Source organism: Saimiri boliviensis, chromosome 1 (genome assembly GCF_048565385.1).
Source record: "Saimiri boliviensis isolate mSaiBol1 chromosome 1, mSaiBol1.pri, whole genome shotgun sequence".
NCBI lineage: Eukaryota > Metazoa > Chordata > Mammalia > Primates > Cebidae > Saimiri > Saimiri boliviensis.
This window is the reverse complement of record NC_133449.1, coordinates 122,493,111-122,518,496: the sequence shown is the minus strand read 5'-3', so window position 1 is coordinate 122,518,496 and position 25,386 is coordinate 122,493,111. Positions and strand designations below refer to the sequence as shown.

Sequence of the window (25,386 nt, the reverse complement as noted above, 5' to 3'; positions counted from 1 at the left end):
GGGGCAGAGACTGCCCGTGGCCTAACTCCTCTTGAGGACAGAACCTCTATCTTCCTTGATTGTTCTGCTAGAGCATGAACCCTCTGTTCAATCCCATAGTCCCTGCCCCGAAATACAAGCAGCAGAGAAATGTCCGCTAGGCCTTGGATAACCATGTCCTGCTTAACAGAGGGGAAGCTCTGTTGGAAAAGAAAGTCAATTCTAAAATGCCTTCGCTATTTTGAGTTCTTGGATACCTAAGAAACAAGAGCTAACAATCTGACTTCAATAGCTCTAGTTCTGAGTGTATTCAAGACATTTCTCTCCAACTAAGTAACCCAAATAAATTTAGCTACTTTTCTTTAATCAGGAGAAATAATTAAAGAACAGATGGTGTTGCTTACTTTGAAATTTTTGCTCTAAAATAGATTTTGTGTGCACCTTGGTTGGAGTTCAACTCTCCCCCTCCCCCTTGCATTCGTGTGTCAGAGAAGATCAGTTCACTAATTACCTGGCTGTCTTTTCCCTACAAGATCCCAATTTAAGAATCTCGTTTCATTCTAAGAAAATTAATTCAAAATGCCAAATAATTTAAAAATGTATTAAGATTCCCCTTAGACTAGAAAGCAAAAAAGGAGCTTTCATTTGTCTGTTAAAAATCACCTTGGGTAGTAGACTGAAGTTTAGCTCTTAAGACTTGATCCCCACAATTGGGCTTTTGGCAAAAGCTATTGGTTCCATATGTCCACAAAATGTTTCATTTAATATATATGTGCTTTTAAATTGGTCTCTGACCATTTCTATGCCACAGTCTCTAACTGCTCCATGCATTTTCCCAACCCTTGGAGCCTTGTTCGCCTCGGAAGCTAGACTCTTTTATTTGCATTGGAGGTAACCTGTTTCCAGCATGCCAAAACCTGTTCACTTTCAAAGCCACTTTTGGAGATTTTATAGCCTGAAATGGAATAAAATTTAAATTTAATAAAATTTGAGACGTGAACAAGAAAAAAAAGAAAAGAAAAACTGAACCGGTTTAAAAGCCAGCTACCCAGACACAGAGGAAAATATTCTGAGGAAACCCCACAGGGCGGTGGGCCGGGGGCGGGTGGGGGAGCCAGACCAGGGTTAACCTGCCAAATGTCATCTGTGGCTGGCTTTAGAAGAGAACCAGAGCTAGGGATGCAATGCAATTATTTAAATCCAGAAAGAAAAATGTTTGCTCCCAAACCCGGCAGCAGATGATTGCCTCTGATTCTTCCCATTTCCAACTGATTCCATGCAAGCTTAAGTGGAGGAAGCTGCAGGCCCAGAAAAGCTCTCAGGACCAGGGGGCCACACCTGGGCGTCCGGCGCAGTGTGTGAAGTGAAAAGTCCTGCTCTGTGACCCGACGAACCAGGAGGCTCACTCTAAGATCTTCAGAGGTGGCAAAGCACATTTTTCTTTAAACCACAGGTTTTAACAAGACAGGATTTCTCTCCTCCTTTGTTTCTCTCTGTCTCTGCCTTTGTCCCTGGCTGGCAGTCCCCTCCTCTGCCCCTGCCGCTCTCTTTTTCCCTCCCCCTGGCTCCCGGGGGTGTGCGAAGGCCGAGCCTGGCTGTCACTCAGGCCCTTTTGTGGGCCCAGGGAAGGAGGCCACAGGGGGCTCCCCAGGCCTCAGGGTATTTATTACCACCGCCCCCCGAACAGCCCACTCCCTCTGCAGCCTCGGGGGCTTGAGGCTGTGCTGAAAGCTGGTGAGGTCTGCTGTGCACACCCATGAAAGGGCCTCTGGGGGATGCGTTCAATGCCTCCGGCTGGGTTTTCCTCTCTCCCCCAGAGATGGTTCAATCACTTCCTCATCTCCTGCCCTACTAGAGGAAGAGCTGGGAAAGTCGAAGACAGTAAGAAGAAAACACTCCAGCAGTCCCTGGTTGGCTGGTGAATTCCAACAGCGTGTGGGCAAGATCTCCTAATACAGGAGACTGTGGGAGTGTTTGGGGCTGAAGAGATAACCTGTTTGTCTAAGTCACCCCTGCAGGAATTTTTTTTTCTTTTTTGAGACAGTCTCACTCTGTCTCCCAGGTTGGAGTGCAGTGGCGCGATCTCAGTTCACTGCAACCTCCGCCTCCCGGGTTAAAGTGATTCGATTCTCTTGCCTGAGCCTCCCAAGTAGCTGGAATTACAGGCGCCCGCCACCACACCTGGCTGATTTTGTACTTTTAGTAGAGGCGGGGTTTCATCATGTTAGCCAGGCTAGTCTTGAACTCCTAACCTCAGGTAGTCCACCCACCTTACCCTCCCAAAGTGCTAGGATTCTAGGTGTGAGCCACCACATCCAGCCCCTGCAGAAATTTTTAAATACAAGTTAGGTGTGGTCAAGGTGATGCTGCTCCTTTGTCCTCCGCCCACAGCAAGGCCCCTAGCTGAGTCAGAGGGGATGAGACCCACATTGTCAGAGAGAACTAAGCTCTAGTTCAAGCTCCTTCTGTCTGCCTACTTCCCCTGTCCCACCCCTCAGCCCAAGGCCTCCCCTGCTCACCCCTCTTCTTACGCATCCATGTTTTTCTTCTTTTACAGGGTAAAATCCATCCTTCTCCAGGAAGTTTTCCTGGGGGAATAAATACAGAATTGCTTATTGCAGGCTAGTAAGCATGCGCAATCTCCTGGTGAAATGCTACTTGTATATCCATTTGACAGATGAGCAAACTGAGGCTTGGACTGCTTAAATGACTTGTCCAGGTAATCAGCTTCGCAGCCAGGATTTAACTGCTTTTCCAGATACACAAGTGGATTTTCAAAGCCTCTGGATGCCTGATCCTCTGCCTTGAGCAAGGTCCTGCCCTGGGGTGTGGCCCAGAGGTCAGGATAGGAGGCCCTGAGGCATCCCCACTTTCTCCCCAGACCACCCTGGTGACTATGACTCTGGGCAAAGCAGAGAGGCCCGTGTGGGGGACAAAGCCTGTGATCGACCTTGAACTTAAGAAGCTCCAAGCTCTCACCAGCACTGCTAATGGGCCAGGAGTAACCTAAGCCAGCCCTTGGATGGAAACTCAAGGCATTATGACTGGCTGGCCAGCCGGCCGCTGGCATCACTACCTGGATGGCAGCCTCACTTCTCCATTTCACGGGGCCTCTGTTCAGAGCAACCTTTTCTCTTGCAACAACAAAGCAGCTCCCATTTATCAAGCACCGACTAAGAGCCAGACACTCTGCTAAGCACTTTACACACATTATCTTGTTTAATCTTCACAGCTGTGCAGAAAAAACGCGTGTTAACACTGCCTCGCAGGCGAGGAAACTGAGGCTCAGTGAGGATAAGGAAGTTGTCCAAGAGCGCACGGCGTGCTGGTGAGCTCAGAGCTGGTGTCTGAACAGGCCTGTGTTCCCAACCAGAGTCCTGTGCTGCCCTGGGAAGGAGATTCTTGCTTGAGATTACGGGCAATTTGCTTTAATACTTTTTCAAACTGCTCTGCGACATTCTGAAGGGGAAAGAAAAAAGTTATAACTTGTTGGGGGGAAAAAAGGAGCAGCCAGAGGAGGAAGAGATAGTGAGAGGAAGGTTGAGTCGTCTGTGAAGTTATCATGATATCTTCATGATATCATGGGAAAACACACATACACACACACACACACACGCACATGTACACACACCAACAGGCTTCATCTGCCGTGTGTCTGGGATTTTGTTAAAAAATCCAAAAGGGGCCAGGCAGTGACTGACAACTGTAATCCCAGCACTTTGGGGGACAGAGGTGGGACAATCACTTGAGCTCAGGAGTCCAAGACCAGCCTGGGCAATATAATGAGACTTTCTCTCTACAAAAGTAAAAAAAAACAAAAATTGGCACACACCTGTAGTCCCAGCTGCTCAGGAGGCTGCGAAAGTGGAGGTTACAGTGAGCCATATAATGCTACCGCACTCCAGCCTCAGTGACAGTGATACCCTGTCTCAAAAAGAAAAAAAAAAAAAAAAAAATCCAAAAGGGTAATTTTTCTCATCTAGGGCTTAGAATATAAGTGTCAAAACTGCGGCAGTGGGGTGAGGAAGTTCAACATAAATTATTCCCTACTATGCTTCTAAGCTACCCAAGAGACTCCTAAGCCCACAGCCAGGCAGTGCACCCCCAGTCAGACAACATACACACTTCCTCAGAGTCCTCCCAGCAGTCCCAAAGGCAGAGATGAGAGTGCCCCTGTCACAGATAGGGACCTTGAGCTCCACAGAGAGTGAGGCACATGTCCACAGTTCCTCAGCTGACAAGGGACAGAGCCAGGTTTTGCACCCAGGTCAGCCTGCTTCGAAAGCACTTCCAACCTGTTTCCAACTTCCAATCACGCCAATCCCAAGGCGGGGGTGGGGGAGGTGTGCTGTTGCTCAGTGGTCTTGGGCCAGACAAGCAGCCACAGAGATGCTACACAGGACCCAAGTGACAGGAGAGTGACACTCAAATCCTCAGCTCTGGCCAGATTTCAGGAAGGCAGGAGCACTGAGCGGGGAGCCAGGACACCTAGGCAGCACCGGAGCTCCAAGATAAACTTGGGCGAGTATTTCCCACCTCCAAGCCTTTCTAGGCCTCAGATGCCGTTTTCCTGCAGAATGGGAGCTTTTCTGGTCTCCCTCCCAGAAGGAAACCTGACCCCTTGCTTTCCCTTCCTGGACCCCACCTCCCCGCCAAACGCCCTGCTGCCTACGAAAGGACGAGATTCCAGGGTGCCCCGTAAGCAGAGGCGCTGAGAACCCCCACTCACCAGCAGCTGCCCTCCTCTCTGATGCGAAAGAAACTCGTGGGTGGGTTTTTGAGACTTGAAATAAAGTTTAAATATTACGTGGAAATTACTAAACAAATCAAATCACTGTTAAGTAGATGTCATGGGCTTCCTCTAGACAATACGTTTAATGAAGATTATTGTCCTCCTGGTTATAGTTTTAGATTTGCATTTTATTATCGGAGAAGCACTTACGCATTACTCCAGGATTTTCATTAGGTAAATAAATTTTTATGTGGATTTCATTATATTCCCTTGGCTGAAATCCTGATCACTTAACAGCAAGAATGCTGCTCCGACATCCTGTGTGTCAATCAGGATGTAACTGTTTCCTTTGGTTGTTGAAAATTATGTTTTAAAAAATCTGGTGTTGATGGCAAAAGGAAGAGAGATAGGGTCAGAACTCGGGGTAGATTTTGTGTCCAGTTCTTTCGATAAAACACACACTCTAAAAAGAAATTTTCTATTTAAAAATAACCCATGTAATTGTACACACATGGGATATGTAAGCTCCCGCTCTCTCTTTCTCTCCATACATATACGTAACATACACTTTTTTTCCTGGTGTCACTTTGGCTGCTCAGATGTCAGTTGACACAACGGCACCAGGTCTAACAGGACCAAGGTGCAGGCCAGTTCCGGAGAAATAAAGTTGAAAGAAAGAAGCTTGGAAGAGGCAGGAAGGAAGGCAGTGCAGGAGACATTCCTGGAAACGCAGCCATCAGCAAGAAAAAAAAAAAAATCTTTTCTAAGAAGTCTAATATGAAGCAATTAAGCTAATTGGAATCTAGATTGTAGAGGGTGCCTCCGGAAACTTGAGACCAGGGGACTCTCCTTGCTGGAAAATCACACCTCAATATGAATGAGTGAGGGAGTGAATGAATGAAGGGGTCAGAAACAGACCATAACATCCAGACCTAATCCATCCAGCCCTATAAGACACAGGCGTTTTCAGGGGTCCCTCTCCTAGGGCCCAACAAGGTTTCAGAAGAATTTATTAATAATAAAATCTCCCATTTACTGAAAAGGACTGGCCAGGTGTGGTGGTTCACGCCTATAATCCCAGTACTTTCGGAAGCCAAGACAGGTGGATCTCTTGAGCCCAGGAGTTCAAGACCAGCCCGGACAACATAGTGAAACCTCCATCTCCACAAAAAGTAAAAAAATTAGCCAGGCGTGGTACCATGCACCTGTAGTCCCAGCTCCTCAGGAGGCTGAGGCAACAGAACTGCTTCAGCCCGGGAGGTCGTGGCTTCAGTGAGCCAAGATTGTACCACTGCACCCCAGCTTGGATGAAAGAGCAAGACCCTGTCTCAAAAATGCAAAAGAAAGGGCTGTTATAGGCCAGGGACGGGCCTTGATGTGTGTTATTACATCCCTCTCTGGTCAATCCAGCCCAAAGGACCCGAAGAGAACCTTCCCAGATGCCTTTCTAAAGAGCAAATGAGAGAGGCAAAGCTCTCAATACGGCCGGGGGCACACAGCAGCAGGGGATACCCAATAAAGAACAAGTCAGGCTGGGTGGCTTCATGGCATCTTCAACCCTAACTCCTGCCCAGAATCCGGACTCTGACGTTGAGGTCCCAGTCCCTAATTATCTGTGTGATCTGGGGAAGACCACTACCGTCCCTGACCCCGTTTCTTGCCTATGACAATAATAATAACTGCACCAGCCTCATAGAGTTGCTGTGAGAATTGAAAGAACTGAACAGGGACTGCCTAGGTCCAGTGCCTGGACTCAGGAAGGAATCAATCCACATTCACCATTACAGGGAATGTTCTCTAAACAAAACCATCAGCCTGAAACTGACTCACTTTTCCACAGTTCTTTCCAGCTGCTGCTGACTTACCAAAACTACCTGGACTCCAATTTCAAGTTCTTTAAAGGCGCAACAAAACCTCCTTAATCTTCGATCCCAAAACTAGTCACCTGCGATACTCAAGTAGGGGTTTGACTAAGCATTTCTCTCTAACCTTTGAAAAGGCCACTAGGAAAGAAAGCAAAGGGAAATGATGAAATGAGGATGCCTGAAAAGAGGGTCCCCAGTTGTAACAGTGGTCCTCTTCAGAGGACATTCGGGAGGGTTTGATTTTCTTCTCTATAGTTTTGTGTAGTATTCTTATCTGTTGCAATTGAGCAAGTACTGCAACATTTTAAGGACTTTTCCTTTCTGTGAAGGAAAGGATATTTAAAAATGTAACTGCCACGCAGCTCAGAAATATCTTCTGCGTATAATAAAACACATTCACATCTCCCAGCCCAGGTCAGCCGTCTGACCTCATCACCCACTTTCCCAATCACCTGCTCAAGTCAGTCTCCAGACACAGAGCGGGCCCCCGCCTCACCCCTCCTCAAACACACCAGACCCCACCCTTCATCCTTCCTTGTCTTCCTGAGCCCTCCTCTCCAACAAACTGTATACATTCCACTTCCTCATCTGGTTACCAACAATAAGCAGAAATAAGCTCCAGGAGGGCAGGGGTTGGGATGTTTCTCACTGCGGCAGCAAGAACCTACCTAGTCTAGGGCATGACAGACACTCAGTACTTGATTGGAGGCAGGCGTGGCGGCTCACGCCTATAATCCTAGCACTTTGGGAGGCTGAGGCAGGTGGATCACGAGGTGAGGGGTTCAAGACCAGCCTGACCAACATGGTGAAACCCCATCTCTACTTAAAAATACAAAAATTAGTCAGGCGTGGTGGCGCACACCTGTAATCCCAGCTACTTGGGAGGCTGAGGCAGAACTGGTTGAAACTGGGAGGTGGAGGTTGCAGTGAATCAAGAGCATGCCATTGCACTCCAGCCTGAGCGACAGAGTGAGACTCCGTATCAAAAAGAAAAACAAAAGAAAAATACTTTATTGGATGGATGAATAAATGAATGAAGCGCTATTTTTTTTCTTTTTTCTTTTCTTCCACTATCTGGCCAAAAAAGGCTAGCTTTTTTTTTTTTTTTTTGAAGAATCAAGGTCTCACTCTGTCTCCCAGGCTGAAGTGCAGTGGATTAGTCATAGCTCACTGCAGCCTTGAACTCCTGGGCTCAGGCAATTCTCTTGCCTCAGCCTCTCAAGCAGCCGGGACTACAGGCATGTGCCACCATGCTAGGCTAATTTTTGCATTTTTATTTTTTGTAGAGATAGGGTCTATGTTGCCTGGGCTGGTCTCAAACTTCTGGCTTCAAACAATCCTACTGCCTCAGCCTCTGGAAAACTTATGTTATGTTACCTTTCTTTTTAGTGGGGGTAGAGAAAGAGTTATTCCATTCCTTTTCTGGGGGTAGAAAAATCCCCTAACTCTGAGATTACAGGCGTGAGCACATGCCCACTCTGAATGATTAACTTGAAATCATTCTTATCCATTTATTAAAGCAGCCCCAAGAATCTCTTTTTATGCGCTTTCTTAGTGACCCTAGTATGAACTTCTAAAAGAACTTCTTGGAAATACAAGTGCAGGCCATTTCGTTGACTCTTCTCCGATTCAGACTTTTCACGAATTCAGAGTGGCCTCCTGCCCAAAGAGCACCACGAGATGGCCCACCTCCAGGGTCCCGACCCCGCATTCCAAGTTCGGGCATTTTTCTTGAAGAGCATTTATCACTCAATCAAGCCACCCACTCTGCCAACCCTGAATAATACCACTTACAGGAGGCTCAGCCATCACTGCTTAGAATCTCACTTGTCCTCAAATATCTCCTGTTTATCTTGGTAACAGTCTACATGAATAGTCCGTTTGTTGGAAGAACATAATATTTTCCTTGGCTTTTAGGCAACAGTCTGGCAAATGAGCATTTCCCCATCTAACTTGTGATGGCTTTATGCAAGCAGTTAATTAGAATTACACAGACACATGTTTATAGAAGTTTAAATGAAGCATACTTCGAGTTTGTGAAAATATATATAATTACTCACACCGACACTTCCCACTGAAAAAGAAAAAGCAACATAACATAAGCAAGATCCCGAAAAGCAACAGCAGGGGTCTAGAAAAGCCTCTGCCAGCTAAAACAGCTCCACTTTGCAGGACTTGGGGAGACTGAGCCCTGTTGGGGAACCCATAGACCCACCACCGAATGCTTTGTTCATTAGACTCACACTGCAGCCAACAAATTCCCAAAAGAGCCCCAGGGCGGGCGCTGTGCTCCAGGCGAGTCCTGCGTGGATCCATGTACAAACACTGCAGTCCCGCCCGCACAGACGCAGAAAGACCATAATTTGTCCCACAACCAGCTATAGAGGAGAGTTCTAGAGACCCAGGGAGGCCCGTTCTCTACCCCCAGGGAGAGTGAGCAGTATTTTTGGCGGCCTGAGGACTCAAATTAGGGAGGCTTTATGACAGGCTGGCCTGTGGCCTTCAAGACTCTTTCTAGCCTGGTTCCCCTCACCTCCTGGTCTGATCCCTGCTCCTGTTGGGCCCTCATTCTCCCTCCAACATTGCCCAATCCAGCCTGGGCAAGCCATTTCCTCCCTGTCCCCAGTCCCACACCAACAATGCAGCAGCCCCCACAGCATGTGTGTGTCCCCAGACTCACGTCATCTGAGCGCTGGGAATGGTCAAGCTGACCATTCCAGGCAGGGCACGCCTTCAGGTTACTCAGATTGCTTGTTAAACCTGAAGGAAGCACAGCCAAATCTTTCCACCTCTGTGTTGTGCACAGCCTTACAATTTGGGACTGGCAATCCTCACAACAGAACCGCTTTCCCGGGAGTGGGCTGGACTGGATACCACTGAAATGGGGGGATCCCAATATCTCATGGGCAGAGGGAGTCCCCAGCAGTGTAAATGAACCCTCCTTGCTTGAGCCCAGGAGTTGGAGGTGGCAGTGAGCTATGATCACACTACTGTATTCCAGCCTGAGTGACAAAGTGACACCCTGTCTCTAAATAAAAGTTTAAAAATAAAAACTGTCCTGGAGCAAAGTGACCAAACCTGTGCAAACAAGAGTCAGATCCCGATGTGCAGGCCAGCATCGGTGTTGCCCACTGGCTTCAGCAGGCACCCACCAGCCAGAAAAGCCGAGCTGTTCCCAGGCCCCCTTCCTCAGCCCACCCCTTCGCATAGGCTCGCCACTGCGTGCCAACCTCCAGATGTGGATTTTTTCCACAGAAGTGACCCTTGAAGAAGCCCTGCCAGCCATCCCAGCACCGTCAAGAGGTCAGGTCCACGGGCTCATGGAGACGTTTTGTCTCTCCTCTTCCTCAAAGAACAAAGAACAAGAAGAAATGTGGGGCCCCAGTGGAGACAAGGACAGAAACAGACAAAGAGACAGGAATTCAGGAAAGATGGGGGACCAGCGGCTCCTTCACTCGGTAAATAGCTCCTAAATGCCCACTACAGTCCAGGCACTGTGAATCTCTTCTCCATCCCACTGACCCTTTCTCCTGAATTCTAGGGACACAGGAATGGACAAGTCATCCCCTGTCCAGGGACAGCTGAGAGGCCACTGAGGAAAGAACTGTAAACAAGCGAATACATCAATAAATGCTTACTGAGAACAACTAACATGACATTAAAAAGAGCAAGAGAGTGACAGTGACAGCAGTGGGCCCACTTTGGGAGAAAGGGGTCAGGAAAGGCCGTGCAGAAGAGGTGACACTGAACCTGAGTCCAGAAGGAGCCAGGCAGGCTAGCACCAGAGGAAGAGTCTCAGTCACAGGGAAAGCCATGCAGAGGAAGGAATGGCACAGTCCTAGGACATGAGGTGAGGCCGGGGGACTGACGAGGGTGTGAAGGAGATCTGCCATGACGCGAGGGAGACGTTCCGGAACCTTGCATGGGAAGAGACAGCAGCTCACACAGGCTCCCCCAGACAGCGCTGGATGCTCCCCAGCAGCCTTTTCCCCCTCCTTCTTTCTTGCGGGCCCAACTCAAATTTTGCTCGAACATCCCCAAAGCCACTAACAATAAAGGGAGCTCTACACGTCAGCCTGGGATTGGTGCAGGATGTTCAAGGGATGCCGCTGTCAACACAGTGAGATGCAAGGGAGGGAACAAGGGGGCCATTTAGAAAAGGTATCCTTCTCCTAAAGACGGGCCTGTGTCAGGGTTCTCCTAAAGACGGGCCTGTGTCAGGGAGTTTCGCTCTTCTGGTCTTTGGACACTGATGTGTCATGGGGGGAGGGGAGATGTCCAGCACCACAGCAGCCATTTCTGCATCACGGCGAGACAAATCTGAGGGCACTGGCCAATGTGTTGAGCAGGACAGAGCATAAAGACAGAAGGCAGCTGGACCTCTGCTGCTCAGCTAGGTCCTCTGCAGCCACACTCCCTCCACACTACTCATCCTAGGAGATCTCACAGGCCCTTATGCTTGAGCTCCTCTGACCTTGCATTACATAGCTTGCAGCGCAAAGCACCCCGGGTCATACAATCCTAAGTCAGCCAGCCAGTTGCAGGAAAATGGAATTCCTGGCGCAACTGCTTGCTCTTCCTCTTTCAGAAGACCCTGTAGGTTTCTCTATACTGCTCCCTGCCAGGAGGAGACCGAACTATCAGAGATGCAAGCCTCTCCCCAGGGGAGTTTCACAACCTCAGGGTCTGAGGGGGAGCACCTGGCCAGAGCCATGGCAATGACATGGTCAAAGTACAGCTCATGAAAACTGGGACGGGGGAGAAAAGGAGAAAAAGCATTATGCTTAATGATACCACCCAGAAATAAAGAGTTAAAGAAAACTCAAAGCGCCTGAGTCCATGTTCCACAGTGAAATCTTTCTTTGCTCATTTTATCTTTGTAAATTTCTCTTTCCTTATTTTATCTTTGCCTTCAATAACCTGAAGAGATGGGTTCGTTTTCTCTATTTTATAATTGGAGAAACAAAACGTGTAGGGTGAGGGGTAAGAGGGCAGATCAAATCCCAGTATCTGCAATTATTTACCAGGTTTGTGACCTCAGGCCGTTGTGTGACCTTGGGCCGAAAAGTTTCAGTTTCCTTACCTATAAAGCAGAGCTAATATAACTACCAGCTGGAGCTGCTGTGGGGACAGCATGAGACCACCATACGGGGGCACGGAGCTCCCAGTGACTTCCCTGGGAAGGCCGTCCATGATGAATGCCTGGAGGCACACTGGGATCAACAGGAGCTGTTCTCCCAGGGGACAGCTGGGACACCCAGACGACGGGGCAGAGCCCTGTACAGTGAAGAAGTTGCCAGTAAAGGCGGAGCACAGCAGCTCATGCCTGTAATCCCAGCCCTTGGGAAGCCAAAGGTGGGTGGATCACCTGAGGTCAGGAGTTCCAGACTAGCATGATCAACATAGGGCAATCTTCTCTGTACTAAAAAAATACAAAAAAATTAGCCGGGCGTGGTGGTGTGCATCTGTGCACCTGTAGTCCCAGCTACTCGGGAGGCTAAGGCAGGAGAATCACTGGAACCCAGGAGGCGGAGGTTGCAATGAGTCAAGATCGTGCCACCACACTCCAGCCTGGGTGACAAAGCGAGACTCATCTCAAAAAAAAAAAAAAAAAAAAAAAAGAAGGTGTCAGTATTGATCAGTTTCACCTGCTTGCTTTGTTGCTTCTGACTTTTCCTCCTTTAAAGTGGTGGCTCCATAAAGGCACCAAATATCTAAGGGCCCTGGCCGCCAACGCTGGCTCATCTGGGGTGTGGGTCAGGAATCATTCCTCAGCTAGAAATCCAACTCCAGCCCTGATGCTTTGTCAAACCATTCCCTTAATGGACAGGTATTATTCTGGGCCCACTTAACACCAGTAGATTCCAAAATCGGGCCAAGCCAGCTGACTGAGCTGGGCAGCGATGCTGACTGAGTCTGAAAAACAGACTCTGAGCTCATGAAACGCCTGTCTTCTGGGGCAGCAGGCTCCAGAGAGATCTGCTAAGGAAAAGGCCAGGAATGTTCTGAGCAAAGACAAACTCCTGGGAATAAGGGTGTGACCTCCCAAAGCAACTCCCCGTCCATATCTCCACCCCCCAGCCAATACGGACATCAGGAGGGCTTGAACTCACCGTCACTGGGGCAAAGCCAGAAGGTCCAAGAAAAGCTCCTCAAATAGGCAGGGCCTGAGTGGGGCAAGAGGGGGAAGGGTACAGCCAAGAGATGCAGCAGCAGTTATGACAGGTCAGAACAGGGCACCCCGGGCAGCTGGTGAATTGCTGACCTCAAGCCTACAGGGCACATGGTGAACAGGGAGGACCCACTGAAAGCAGGACCCTAAATTCCCCGGGGCCAGGTAGGGACGTCAATGAGTGAAGTCAGACAAGGTCTGGACTGTGAGGGACAGGAGGGGCATGCCCACCTACAGAAGCAGCCACCACTCCCAGCCCCAGGATTGCAGCCAAGCCCGAAAGGGGGCCTCCAAGTCCCAGATTTACCCACTGCTTAGGAGACAGAAGCAAGAACTCTGTTTTTTTTCTGTGACATCTCCAGATCTCTCGATCTCTCAGTGTTGATTTCTTTCTTTTAAACACAGCACAAGCCAATCAAAACAAATCTGTGGGCAACACTCAGCCTCCGGCCTCCAGTTTGCGGCCTTCCTCTAAAAGGTTAGAAGGGCAACTTATAGGAGGGACGCTCAGGTGAGCAACTGTCCTCCTCGCCCAGCCCTGCCACGCCTGGCCCCTCGTGGGACCCTGATTGGAACTGGGGTCCACGCAAAAGCTGGGGGGAGGTTTACCGCTTTCACAAGCTCCGCCCAGAAGGCGACACCCACAGCCCAGTACTCCAGCCAGGGGAACACCGCTCCGCAGAGAAAACCCTCCGCACTTGGCTCTTCCTGGAGCCTGAATTTCCTCCCCAAACAGGATGGATTTACGTGCGACAGGAAAGGCCTGCGCATGCGCCCGGCTCCAGACCCCGGTATTTATACAGTTTCATAAACTGCAAGCGATTATTTTGTTTCCTAAGAACAATCACTATGCAAATGAAACCTCCAGCTAATACAAACAGGGCTGTTAAATTCACTTGCCAATGTTTATGAAAAGAAACTCGTCCTGGCCCTGACCAAGCTCGCTAAGAAAATGTTTAATCACAAGACACATTTGAGTGAGGAAATTAGGCAAATAAGAAAAGATGTCCTGACTTCGCTCTCAGAGCCCCCTCCCACCTCCCATCCCCTCCTTTATTCAGCAAGACAATGATGGTGAAATGAAAAGGTTCCCAGAGGACGAACAGATGTCAAGGCTCAAGAAGGAAAAGACAGAAAATGCAGAGATTAGGGAAGCACTGTTTCCCAAATTTCAACATCCCCCCAGGACCTTCCCGCTGTATATGTTACACTTGTTTTTCAGGGAGTTCGTGGGAAGGGAGGAGGGGAGCATGTGCAGGGCTGGGCAGGCAGGGAGGGCAGGCAGGGAGGGCAGGCAGGGAGGGCAGGCAGGGAGGGCAGGCGGAAACTCCAGGCGGCTCCTGGATCCTGCCTCTTGTACTTGGACCACAGGACTGGAACTCAGGATGGAGTGAGTTCCCAGCCCGGGCCGGCAGCAGCCTTGGCTTCCCACAGCCTGTCACAGGGCAGGGGGCAGGCTTGGCAACCCAACCAACACCTGAGCAGGACCGAGCGAGGATCCCAAGTCCTCAGTGGGCTGGGTGGTTGTCCCTGAAGAGTTAACAGCCCCAGCGTCAGGATCGATTGGAGGATGTTAGAGTGAAGAAAAATCATCTCATCAGATTTTCCTGTGCCCAAGCCCCTGCAGGTCCACAACGCACAGCCGATGTGACCTCCAACAAGTGACTTCCCCTCTCGGTGCCTCAGTTGCCTCATCTTGAAAATACGGATTGAGACAGCCTGTCCACAGCGCCCTGACAATAAAAAGAGACCCTAAACGTAAACAGTCAGCAGTCCTGGGAACACACGCGTGTTTGATGGAGGTTAGCTATGTGCTCCAAGTTCCTCAATGCACAGATGAGGCCCAGAGAGGGTTGGTGGAGTTCCCCAAGTCACACAGACCAACAGCAGACAAAGGATTTGACCCCGGCTCCAGCCTCTGCAGCAGTGATTTAGGGGAAGAATGGGTGGAGGCCAGGGCTGGGCCCTGCACTGTGTCCCCTCTGGGAAGCCTGCTCGCCAAGGAGGAGGTGGTAGGAGGGACCTCTGTGAGCCACTGCTCCCTGGGGCTGGGGGAAACCGGAGCCTGGTCCTGGCAGGGCCTCCCAGGGGCCGGGGCAGGGGCAGCTGTCCAGAACTGTCTGTCCACGAAGGGGGCAGGGAGGCTGCCACTCGGAGTACGCAGTGTGCCAGTCCCTGGGGCCGGGCCGGCTCAGCCTGCAGGCTCCATCCAGAGCCCGCCCCAGGGGATGCTGGGGGAGAGCGCCAGGATCAGAGCCGCCGGCTGCGTGCTCCCCTCCCCCAGCAACAGGGGACTAAAGTGGGTCAAGGAGGAAGGAGGGGGCCCAGGAGGGCTGGGGGAGGGGCCAAGGAGCTTGAGAAGGCACCCAGGGGGAGGGGACCAGGGGAGGATGCCTGGAAAAGCAAAACCATGTGTGCAGTGTGCCTTGGGGGGCCAGGGCTGAGCAGCAGAGGGGCTGCTGAAGCCTTGGTCGGGGGTGGGGAGGGTCTCAGAATCACCTCTGGATTAACACCAGAGGGACTAAGCCTTGGCTCTTGCCTCAGAAGGTGGGTCCTTTGCTCTCTCTCACCCTCTGGCCTTGGGGGGCCCCCTCCTCCCAAGCCCCTCAGCCTCTTCCAGAGTCCCCACACCCCATGGGCCCCCAGCCAAGGGGTCTGTGAGGAGCACTTTCGATCAGTGCTGGCCCCCTAGCTCAGCCCTGGCCGAGGGCCCAGCTGTCCAGCCGGGAGGTGGGGTCTGAGGAGGGTGGAGAGAAGAATACAGCCAACCCCATCCTGGGCCCAAGCTCAGCAGGACTGTGGTGGTGCCAGGCCAAGTCAGGCCCCATCACTGGGAAGAAGGGTGAGCGTGGGCCCCATGTCCCCCCAGAGGCATTCCTGGGGGGCCTGTTGCAAAATAAAAGAGAGGGAGGCAGAAAATGCCAAACAGTAATGCCCCCTAGCCAGGAGGGGAAGCCAGGCCCCGAGCCCCTCAGAGATAGGGGCTGGGGGCCCACAGTCTGATCCCGGGAGGCGAGGGCCAGTGGGCAGCCTCCACCCCTGGCTGGGCCTGACCCAATCATCAGCTTCTCTCCCAGCTCCCCCACCCGGCGTGGCCCAAAAAAAAGGAAGCAACCACCCAAGCAACTCGATATGGTCCAGAAACCTCCAGGGTCCCTAGGTTCCAGGAAGCCTGCACAGGAGGTGGTGGGGGACAGAGGATGCAGAGGGTCTGTTGCCCGGGAGTGAGGTTTCAGCAGGGAGGGGAAGAGGAGCTGCTGCTCCCAGGCGTTGGTGCCAGTTGAGGGGCAGCCAGGAAAACAGGGCCCAGTAGGGGCACACACCCACGGGTTCCAACTCAAGCCCCGGGAGAAAATGCTAATGGCAAGAAGAGGCGGGCTTCCAGGCCAGGTCCTGGGCCCAAGAGCAGTTTGGGTGGAAACAGAGAGAGGCCCAGAGGACAGGGTCCTGTTTTGACTCCTGCAGCAAGGCCACCTACCCCGACACCCACAGCTGGTATTCCTAGCTGAGCTAGCTGGACTCCTGGGGCCTTGTGGGGCCCAGCAGAAACGAGGACCACCCCCCCTCAGCCTAAATACTCTAAATCCAGCAAACACCTCCCACCTCTCACCTAGCAGAACAGAGGGGCTGGCCCAGCTGTGCCCAGCCATGCCCAGCCTTGGACCTTACTGGGTATGCAGTTCCCAAAAAATCAGGAAGCAGGTACAGCCTTGCCCCACCACCTGTCCCAAATGTCCCAGGACTTGACTCGGGACATCCTCCACCTCCAACCTGTCCAAGCTGCTTCTCTCCCAAGTGACCCTCAGGAGCAGGCTCTGTAGGGGAGGGAGGTGGGATGGGCGGAGAGGGACCTGGTCACCAGCTGGGTCCTCAGGGGGCTCCAGGTGTTATCAGCCTCAGAGTTTACAGTCTGCCTCCAGGAGCTCCTGGGAGAAGATTCCGGCATGGCGCTGGCTCACTAGGTGTGTAGACAGTGACCCTGGCAGTTACTCAGGCAGGCATCAGGCACGGGGCAGCCTCACTGTGACATGTGACCTTGGACCTCAGGCATCAAAGCTGCCTCACCCACAGGGCGGCAAACGTCATGGTACCAACCTGACAGAGCTGTGGAGAGGATTCATGAGAACATGTCCCGGAAGCACTTGGAGAGCCCTGTATACGCAATAATCGCAGTAAATATTCTCCATAAGCACCCTTCCCACTCCTGATCCCCCTTCACCCCGGCCGAACCTCTCCCCACAGACAAGAGCAGAACTAGTAAGAAGGCAGGACTGGATACACAGAGAGTCTGGAGCCAGGCCCAACCTCGTCCAGCACTTCCCAGTAGGAAAATGAGCTCAGACCCTGGGAACCCAGGACAGGCCTCTACATTCCCCTCAGAGAGACTGAGCAATGGGTATTTTAAGCCAACAGATACAGGAAATTTAGAATAAAGCCCATTCAGATTCCCAATTCAAAGTGGACTTTGGACACCGGGACACTTGGGAGCAGCTGTTTTCTTACTGGCCTGGTTTGATGTCTGGGGGATGGGGCAGCTCCGTGTGCAAAGCCAGGCTGAGGGACGTGGGTGACAGTGATGGAGCATCAGCATCCCCCTCCACCTCCCACCCCAGTAATGTGCTGAGGGGGCCCTGGCGAGCCAAGGTCTGAGGTTCAGGCCCCTGTCCGTGGGATATGGAGACCTTGCAAAGCAGCAGCCTGCCTGCCAGCCGGACACAGACCCTGCTACACATGGCTGTGCGAGCCAGGGCAAGGCTGTGGCTGTCTCTGAACCTCCCTTCCGCAACTGCCAAATGAAGAGGAACAACCCCTCCCCGGTCCCCAGCCTACTCCTTGGGCACCTGGAAGTGCTTGTGAGAGCACTGCACAGTGCACAGAGGCTGTGCACACCGCCGGGGTCACTTAAGCACAAGGCCCTGATGGCTTTCCCTGGGGACTCCCCAGAAAGAACCATGCGCCATGCTGTGTGCACGCATCAACAGGCCCCCCATGATGCCACCCCAGCCCAGCCATCTCTCGCAGCACCCTACACTGCCTCTTCCTTCATCCCTGCTCCAGCCCTTCCAGGAGAGCCTGCCAGCATTTGCCCTTGCCCCTCCAGACAGTCACACTCCAAACTCCCCCAGATTTTATCCCATCGTGTTCTCTTGGACATAGACTATGGCCTCTTATTCTCCCTCCTTCCCCACATAGGGTGGGTCTAAGGCAGGCAGAGGCAGCCCTAGTGAAGGAGTTCAGAGCCAGAGGAGACTAGCCACCGTCCTCCACAGTTCCCTCTCATTTCCCTACACCAGCTGGCATGTCACCTCCTCTGAAATGCCCCCCGGGAGGACCTTGTTGAAGTCAGATAAGCCAGAGCAGTCCCTCAATGAACAACTACAATCGGGGGAGCTGCTCAAGCTTTATTGTCTGTTTCATTACTAAGCCGTAAGCTCCCTGAAGGCAGGGACCCAGCACTAGCATTCGGCCCAGCTCAAACTTAGAACTATCCATCCAGTGAATGAATGAAGTCAAAAAGGATCCATCCAGAGAAGGAATTTTAAGTGGCAAATCCAGAATCATGACTCAGATCTATGTGTCAGTCTTCACCTGCAATGTATTGGATACGTGCAGATGCAATGAAAGCTGCACCCTCAGGGCCAGGCCTCCAGTCCACTGTGCAGACCTGGGTTCCTTGCAGGGACTGAGCACGAGTCTGGGGCCAGAGTGCCTCCGTTCAAATCTTGCCCTACCTGTGGGCTACTGAGCCATTTATTTTACCTCCCTGTGCCTTGGTTTCCTCCTCTGTAAAATAGGGATACACATCACGTACCTATTTCACAGGGGTGCTGTGAAGCTTGAATGAATCAAGAGCGTTAAGTGTTCAGAACAGTCCTTAGTGCCTGGCAAGTGCGCTCAGCAGAATTACGTGTATGAGGATGTACCAGGGGATGGCCCTGCGGCTGTCACCCGCCTTCCCCCAACCCCAGCCCAAAGCAGAGGCCCCAGGGCTCCCGAGGCGCACATCTGGCCAGTGGGCCGCAGCCCACACACCGGCTGCACCAGCTGTGGGCTCGACGCCGCCGACCCCAGCGCCAGGCCTGGGCCCGGAGTTCTGAGGGCGCCAGACTCCGAGGGGCGGGCGGCCGGGGGGCGGCCCGCGGCGCCGAACAAGCCAGGCCCCACCCGGGCCGCGCGAGCGAGCTGCGCAGCCTGCGCCTTCCCAGCCGGCCCCCCGCCGCGGCCGCTTTGTGCCCGAACCTGGCCCTGAGTGACTACGCCGCAGCCATGGAGCCCTCCCGCGCGGGGGGCGGCCCAGCGCGTTCCCAGGACCGCCGCCTCAAAGGGGTCCCGCGGGCCGGGCAGACAAGGGCCCGGGAGGGGCCGCGTTCCCAAGCACCGGCCGGGATCCCCCTGGGTCGCTGGGCGAGAAGAGAGAGCCCCGAGGCCCCCTCCTCTGCTTTTCCCCGCCCCTTCCCAGCCATCCCCTTCCCTGCCTCCTCCCCAAATGCCACCCCATCCTCGATTTCTTCCTTCCCTCCGACCCTTGACCCCTTCCCTTCCCCCACCGTTTCTCCCAGAACACGGATCCCACAGGGCAACTCCGCAGTCGGACTCCAGGAGGACCCTGGAGGGCCCAGTTCCCACCTCCCGTCCTGGAAATCTCGGCCCCCCACACCCAGACACTTCCCTCCACCCCACAAGCCTGGGGCCACAGCCCTGGCTTAGAGAAGGGCTGGATGCCTTGGAGAGGGGCCGGCGTCTGAGGGAATGGGCTGTGGGAGCCTCCTGGCCGCATGTGCCCATCTGTCAGATAGGGGTGAGAACGTGGTCCAGTTCCAGGCACAGGCACTCTGCCAGGGGCGCTCACAGCAGGTAGACCCAGGGAGGTCCACCCCCTGAGCCCTCCAGGTCATTTGTGCATGCAGAGGCCTGCAAGTCTGCGGTGGAGGAGGCTGGCATGACACTGAGGTCCCCAGGGCAAGACTGGGACCCAGAAGAGGCTTCTGCCCAGAAACAGCCCCAAGGAACTGACTTACCACCCCAGGGAAGCCTCGGGAGAGAACAAGGCCGCGCCAGTAAGCGCTGCAGCTTGCACCTTCCCAGCAGCGCAATCCGCGCCCCCCCCCCCCCCGCCGCCCCAATTCCCAGGATGAGGAGCCAGAGGCTCAGAGGACCCTCACCTGCCACAACCTCCCAGTCTCCCAAAGCATCAACCACAAAGACCTCCAGGCCCCCATCTCCCTTCATGGAGCAGCCCCCTTCACTGTCAGGACTCCAGTGTCACCTCCAGGATGGCCTTCTCTGCACAGCCTCCCCCACCACTCCCTGCCTGCCCCAGAACCTGCTTTGCTTAACAGAAATGTACTTGCGGATGGCTCCTCACTCCATTAGAATAAACCTGTCCACCATGGTGGCCGCAGCACCTTGAACATTGCCTGGCACATAGTAGGTGCTCAGTAAACATGAAAGGAATGAATGAACAAATGGGCAGCAGGTAATGATAGCAGTCCCCAAACACCTTGAAACCTAAACTGTGTCCCAGATAAGAGGATTCCATGATAAGTGATCAAATAAGTTTGGAAATCACAAATTATTAACATCTCTGAGAGTCCCATGCTGGCATTTTAAAGGCTCCAAGAAGCCCCAGAGATTTTAATTTTTTTTTAACTGTTTAATCCAGTGTTTGCCAAATGCATGTGGCAAACCTCTCTTTTTGGGGAGTGGAACATCAACAAAATTCTGGAATACATTTTGGGAAACACCAATATAAACTAATCTCCCACCCTCACAACCACAACTTTATACATGGTCAGTTGAATCTTAGAACTTGCTTCTTTCTTTTTACAGGGTCAAGTCTAACACAGTGCTAGAAAAATATCTGAATGAATGGACATAAGGTAAATTCATGAGCAAAGTCTACCACCCACGAGCACGTTCTAAGTCCCTGTACTGAGAGTCTGAACCAAGCAGCCAATCTGAAGAGTCTCTTCGTCCTTGAGGCTGGCACATATGACCACTCACACAGGCACACAAACACACACACACTCATGCACACATATACATGGCCACACACTCAAGCATCCATGCACATGCACACACTAGTACACAAAGACTCACACACATGTACCCAACAGGTACCCACACGGACTCAGAAACATGCACGGTCATGCATGCACACATACGTGCACACACAGACTCACACCACACATGCACACCTATTCTGGGGCATAGGCCCTCCCACACAGCCCCTTCCCTGAGCCTGGCCAGGGAGCCGCTTCAGAAGGACAGCCGTCTTCTGGTGGGGTGGGGAGGATGGACTCAAGGAGAGATGTAAAAACCCCCTTCAAACCTGGTGTCTCTAAAAAGGGCAGGGTTGCCTCAGCAGGTGACAGGCTAAAGCCTGACCAATAAGCTCTTCGTCACCTGAGATTTCCTCCTCACCTCTCTCCTGGGAGTAGAGCCCCATTTCAAAGAAAAAGAAACCAAAGAAAAAGAAACCAAGCCTTGTCAATAACATGGCCAGGATGTGGGGAAAGAGGCATGGGAGCCCAAATACATCTGCTCAGAATCTCCCCTCCAAGAAACTTGGGGGTCCTAGGTGGTTCCCAAGGCAGGCCAGTGGCAGCAGCAAGAGCCTCCAGCTCCCGCTTCCCCTGCCCTCAGGCACAATTCCACCACAAGGTCACTGTATGCCCTCTCTGGGCAAGTTTAATCATCCATATGAAAAGGGGCCTCAGCTGAGGATTCTCCAAGGTCCATGACTGCTGGTGAAAAAGAAAGCCTAAGGTCCCCACCTCTGCAGTCAAAAGTGAGCGTCAAGATTCCACGAGATCCTGCTTGTAACGTGCACAGCCCAGTGACTAAATACAAGGGCTGCCCATTAGAGGTTAGCTGCTCTTGGTGTTGTGATTCCATTCCTCAGGGACCACATAAAAAATGCTACCGCCTCTTCCAGGCTTTGCCTAATTCCTCTACCAAAAGGAATCCCCCCAACTCTCTCACCCCTCCCACAGCCCTCGGCCCACACTTCTGTCCTAGGCTGCCTTGTCTGGTCCAGTGGTTAGGGTCCACTGCCCTCTCTGGTCTCCAGGCTTCCTGAGGACGTGGCCTCTCCCGGGTTCTCTCTGCACCTTCCTTGGAGCCCAGGCTGAGCCTCACCTGGGTCAGATGCTCAGGATTTACCTAGAAGGGTAGATATGAAAGGGAGGGAAGGAGGGCAGACAACCGAAAGACTCACCAAGAGAAAGAAATGCCCATATCCCCAAGCTCTGTAGTACAGTGCCCCTTCAGAAGAAGAAAGAAAAATGGCCAGCACAGTGGCTCACACCTGTAATCCCAACACTTTGGGAGGCCCAGGCGGAAGGATCACCTGAGGTCAGGAGTTCAAGACCAGCCTGGCCAACATGGTGAAATCCTATCTCTACTAAAAATATGAAAATTAGCTGGGGCCAGACGCGGTGGTTGACCTGGCACAGTGGCTCATGCCTGTAATCCCAGCACTTAGGGAGGCTGAGGCGGGTGGATCACCTGAGGTCCAGCAGTTCAAGACCAGCCTGGCCAATATGGTGGAACCCCATCTCTACCAAAATACAAAAATTAGACAGGCATGGTGGTGAGTGTCTGTAATCCCAGCTACTTCAGAGGCTGAGACAAGAGAATCTCCTGAACCCGAGAGGTAGAGGTTGCAGTGAACCAAGATCATGTCCATTGCACTCCAGCCTGGGTGACAAGAGTGAAAACTCCAACTCAAAACAAAACAAAATTAGCCAGGCATGGTGGCAAGGACCTGTAATCCCAGCTACTTGGGAGGCTGAGAAAGGAGAATCACTTGAACTTGGGAGGCAGAGATCACAGTGAGCTGAGATCATGGCACCACACTCCAGCCTGGGCAACAGAGTGAGACTCTGTCTCAAAAAACAAGGGAGAACAAAAGAAAGATGGTCCATAAACCTAAGAGGCCTCGTATGGTGGCTCACACCTGTATCCCAATGCTTTAGGAGGCCAAGGTGGAAGGATCGCTTGAGCCCAGGAGTTTGAGACCAGCCTAGGCAACACAGCAAGGCCTCATCTCTGGTGGGGGGGGGGGGGGGGGAAGTCAACACCACTAATAATTAGGGAAGTGTAAATTTTAAAAATGCCATTTTTTGCCTGCCAGAGTACCAAAAAGGAAAAAGGAAAAAAAAAAAAAAAAGAAAGAAAAGAAATAAAACATCATCATCTACATGGCCAAGGATTGGGAGAAATATGCATTCATGCCCTATTATTGAAGGGTAAATTGGTACAGACTTTGTGGAAGGCAATTTGGAAATATCTATGAAATTTTTCAAGTAAATACCCTTTGACCCAACAATTTCACTTCTAGGAATCCAGCCAAAGAAACACTCAAACAAGAACACAAAAATTTCTAAATGAGGATGTTCACTGCATCTTCGTTTAAAACAGCAAAAAAATGGAAAGAACTAAATGTTCACCAATGGAAGACTATAAATAAAGTCTGGTGCAACGATTCTGTAGACCTCCTTATGGCGGTTAACAAGGGGCAGATCTAGCCCCTCTAGGCGCTACCTCCCAGACTAGGTTCCTAACCCCCGGCAGTGCATTCCAATTTACCAGGAAGCTTTTCTACAAAAGCTGACCAGGAGCCCCCCATCCTCAGAGAGTCTGGATTATTTCATCTGTGGTGGGGCTCAGGTAACGTTATTTTTTTAAGTGCCTAGGATGATATTGATGTGCAACTAACCAAGATTGGAAACTTAACTCATGTAGCTAACCCTACTAGTTCTATCCTATTTCAAGGACAGGGAAACTGAGGCCCACAGAAAGAACTGTCTTGCCCAAGATCACAGAGTATGTTTCCCCTCCCCAAGGAGAGAAATGAAGGAATCTTGACTCAGACCTTCAGGGAGAATGGGGTCTTTCTTTCCTATTCTGAGTGATTGGCAGATTTCCTGCCAACACATCCCATTTTCCCCCTCCCAACCACTTAGCTGGCCCCACCCCTCACTCCTAGTGTTGTTCCTGGGGCAGATCCGCCCTGAAAGATGAAGAGGTTCCCAAAGCCACTTAATGGTGGCTGATCCCTGGCCAGGACCAAGCTGGTCAAATGTGTCTAGTCTGAGCAGCAGCAATGATGTGGCAGGATGAGGGGCAGGGGCAGGATGGCGAGCGTATTGAGTTAAACACTCTGTTTTATTTAAAATTAAGGCCAGGCATGGAGGCTGATGCCTGTAATCTCAACATTCTGAGAGGCTGAGGTGGGAGAATCGTTTGAGACCAGGCTGAGCAACATATGGAGAACTCTGCCTCTCAAAAAAAAAAAAAATGAGTTGGGCACGCGCCTATAGTCTAGTTCACTCAGGAGTCTAAGGAAGAAGGACAGCTTGAGACCAGGAGTTTGAGTTGGCAGTGAGCTATGATAACATCAATGCACTCCACTGCGGCAGAGCAAGATCCAAACTTTAAAAAGAATTAAAATTAAAGGAGTACAAAAATTTCTCATTGCTTTTCTGATTTTAAAAGCAAAGTTTTACAAGTCTAACACAATGCATGGCGCAAAGCCCTCAATGAACAGCAGCTGCAGTCTCATGGTACAGTGTACCCTGACTATGAAAGAGGCCGGGCACAAGCCGCTCCCACCTCCTCATCAGGAAAAGAGGCTGGGGCAGCGGGAGGGGCCCACAAAGACTGACGCCCACGGTGAACCAGGTCCTGCAAAGGCCTGTGCTCCCTCTCAGTTTACCCACTCAGCCATCCACTCTGTCACTTACGAATGCATTTACTCATCGTTGAGTCATTTACTCACTAGCCACTCACTCATTTGTTCCTTTGTTCACTCATTCATAGTTATTCCCTCAACAATTCACACATTCACTCATTCATTCAAGAAATCTTGGCCTGGCACGGTGGCTCAAGCTTGTAATCCCAGTACTTTGGGAGGCCAAGGCAGGCAGATCACCTGAGGTGGGGAGATGGAGACCATCCTGGCCAACATGGTAGAACCCCGTCTCTACTAAAAATAAAAAATTAGCCAGGCATGGTGGCACATGCCTGTAATCCCAACTACTCATGAGGCTGAGGCAGGAGCATCACTTGAACCCAATAGGTAGAGGTTGCAGTAAACCAAGATGGTGCCACTGCACTCCAGCCTGGGCAACAAGAGCTAAACTCCGTCTCAAAAAAAAAAAAAAAAAGGAAAGAAAAGAAAAGAAAAAAGAAAACTTTTAGACATAATGACCTAGAAGATTGAGGCCAGGTTTTTTTGGGACTTTCTGTGTTTTTTTCGGTTTTTGGTTTGTGTTTTGTTTTGTTTTGTTTTGTTTTTTGAGAAAGGGTCTCACTCTGTCACCCAGGCTGGAGTACAGTGGCACGATCACAGCTTACCGCAGCCTCAACCTTCCAGGTTCAGGTGATTCTCCCACCTTAGCCTCCTGAGCAGCCAGAACTACAGGCACCTGCCACCACACCCTCCTAATTTTTTTTCATTTTCTGTAGAGAGGGGATTTCACCTGTTACCCAAGCTGGTCTTGAACTCCTGAGCTCAAGTGATTCACCTGCCTCAGTTTCTCAAAGTGCTGAGATTACAGGCATGAGCCACCACCATACCCAGCCAACGCCATTTCTGAATGAGCACAGGGCCCTGGAAGCCTAGCAGGCTG

General features: G+C 51.6%; 1 protein-coding gene across 3 annotated transcripts in view; it reads right to left on the bottom strand.

Annotated features, from left to right (window-relative positions):
* The window catches only part of ZNF423 (zinc finger protein 423), a 363,648-nt gene that overhangs the window by 328,030 nt on the left and 10,232 nt on the right, over positions 1 to 25,386 (bottom strand). Inside the window, exon 2 of one of the 3 annotated variants that reach the window (XM_074403307.1) lies at positions 2,499 to 2,567. The exons of the other annotated variants lie outside the window; for them this stretch is intronic. Coding sequence (XP_074259408.1) covers positions 2,499 to 2,567 — 69 coding nt within the window. The remainder of the gene's footprint in view (positions 1 to 2,498; positions 2,568 to 25,386) is intronic. 3 annotated transcript variants of the gene reach the window in all.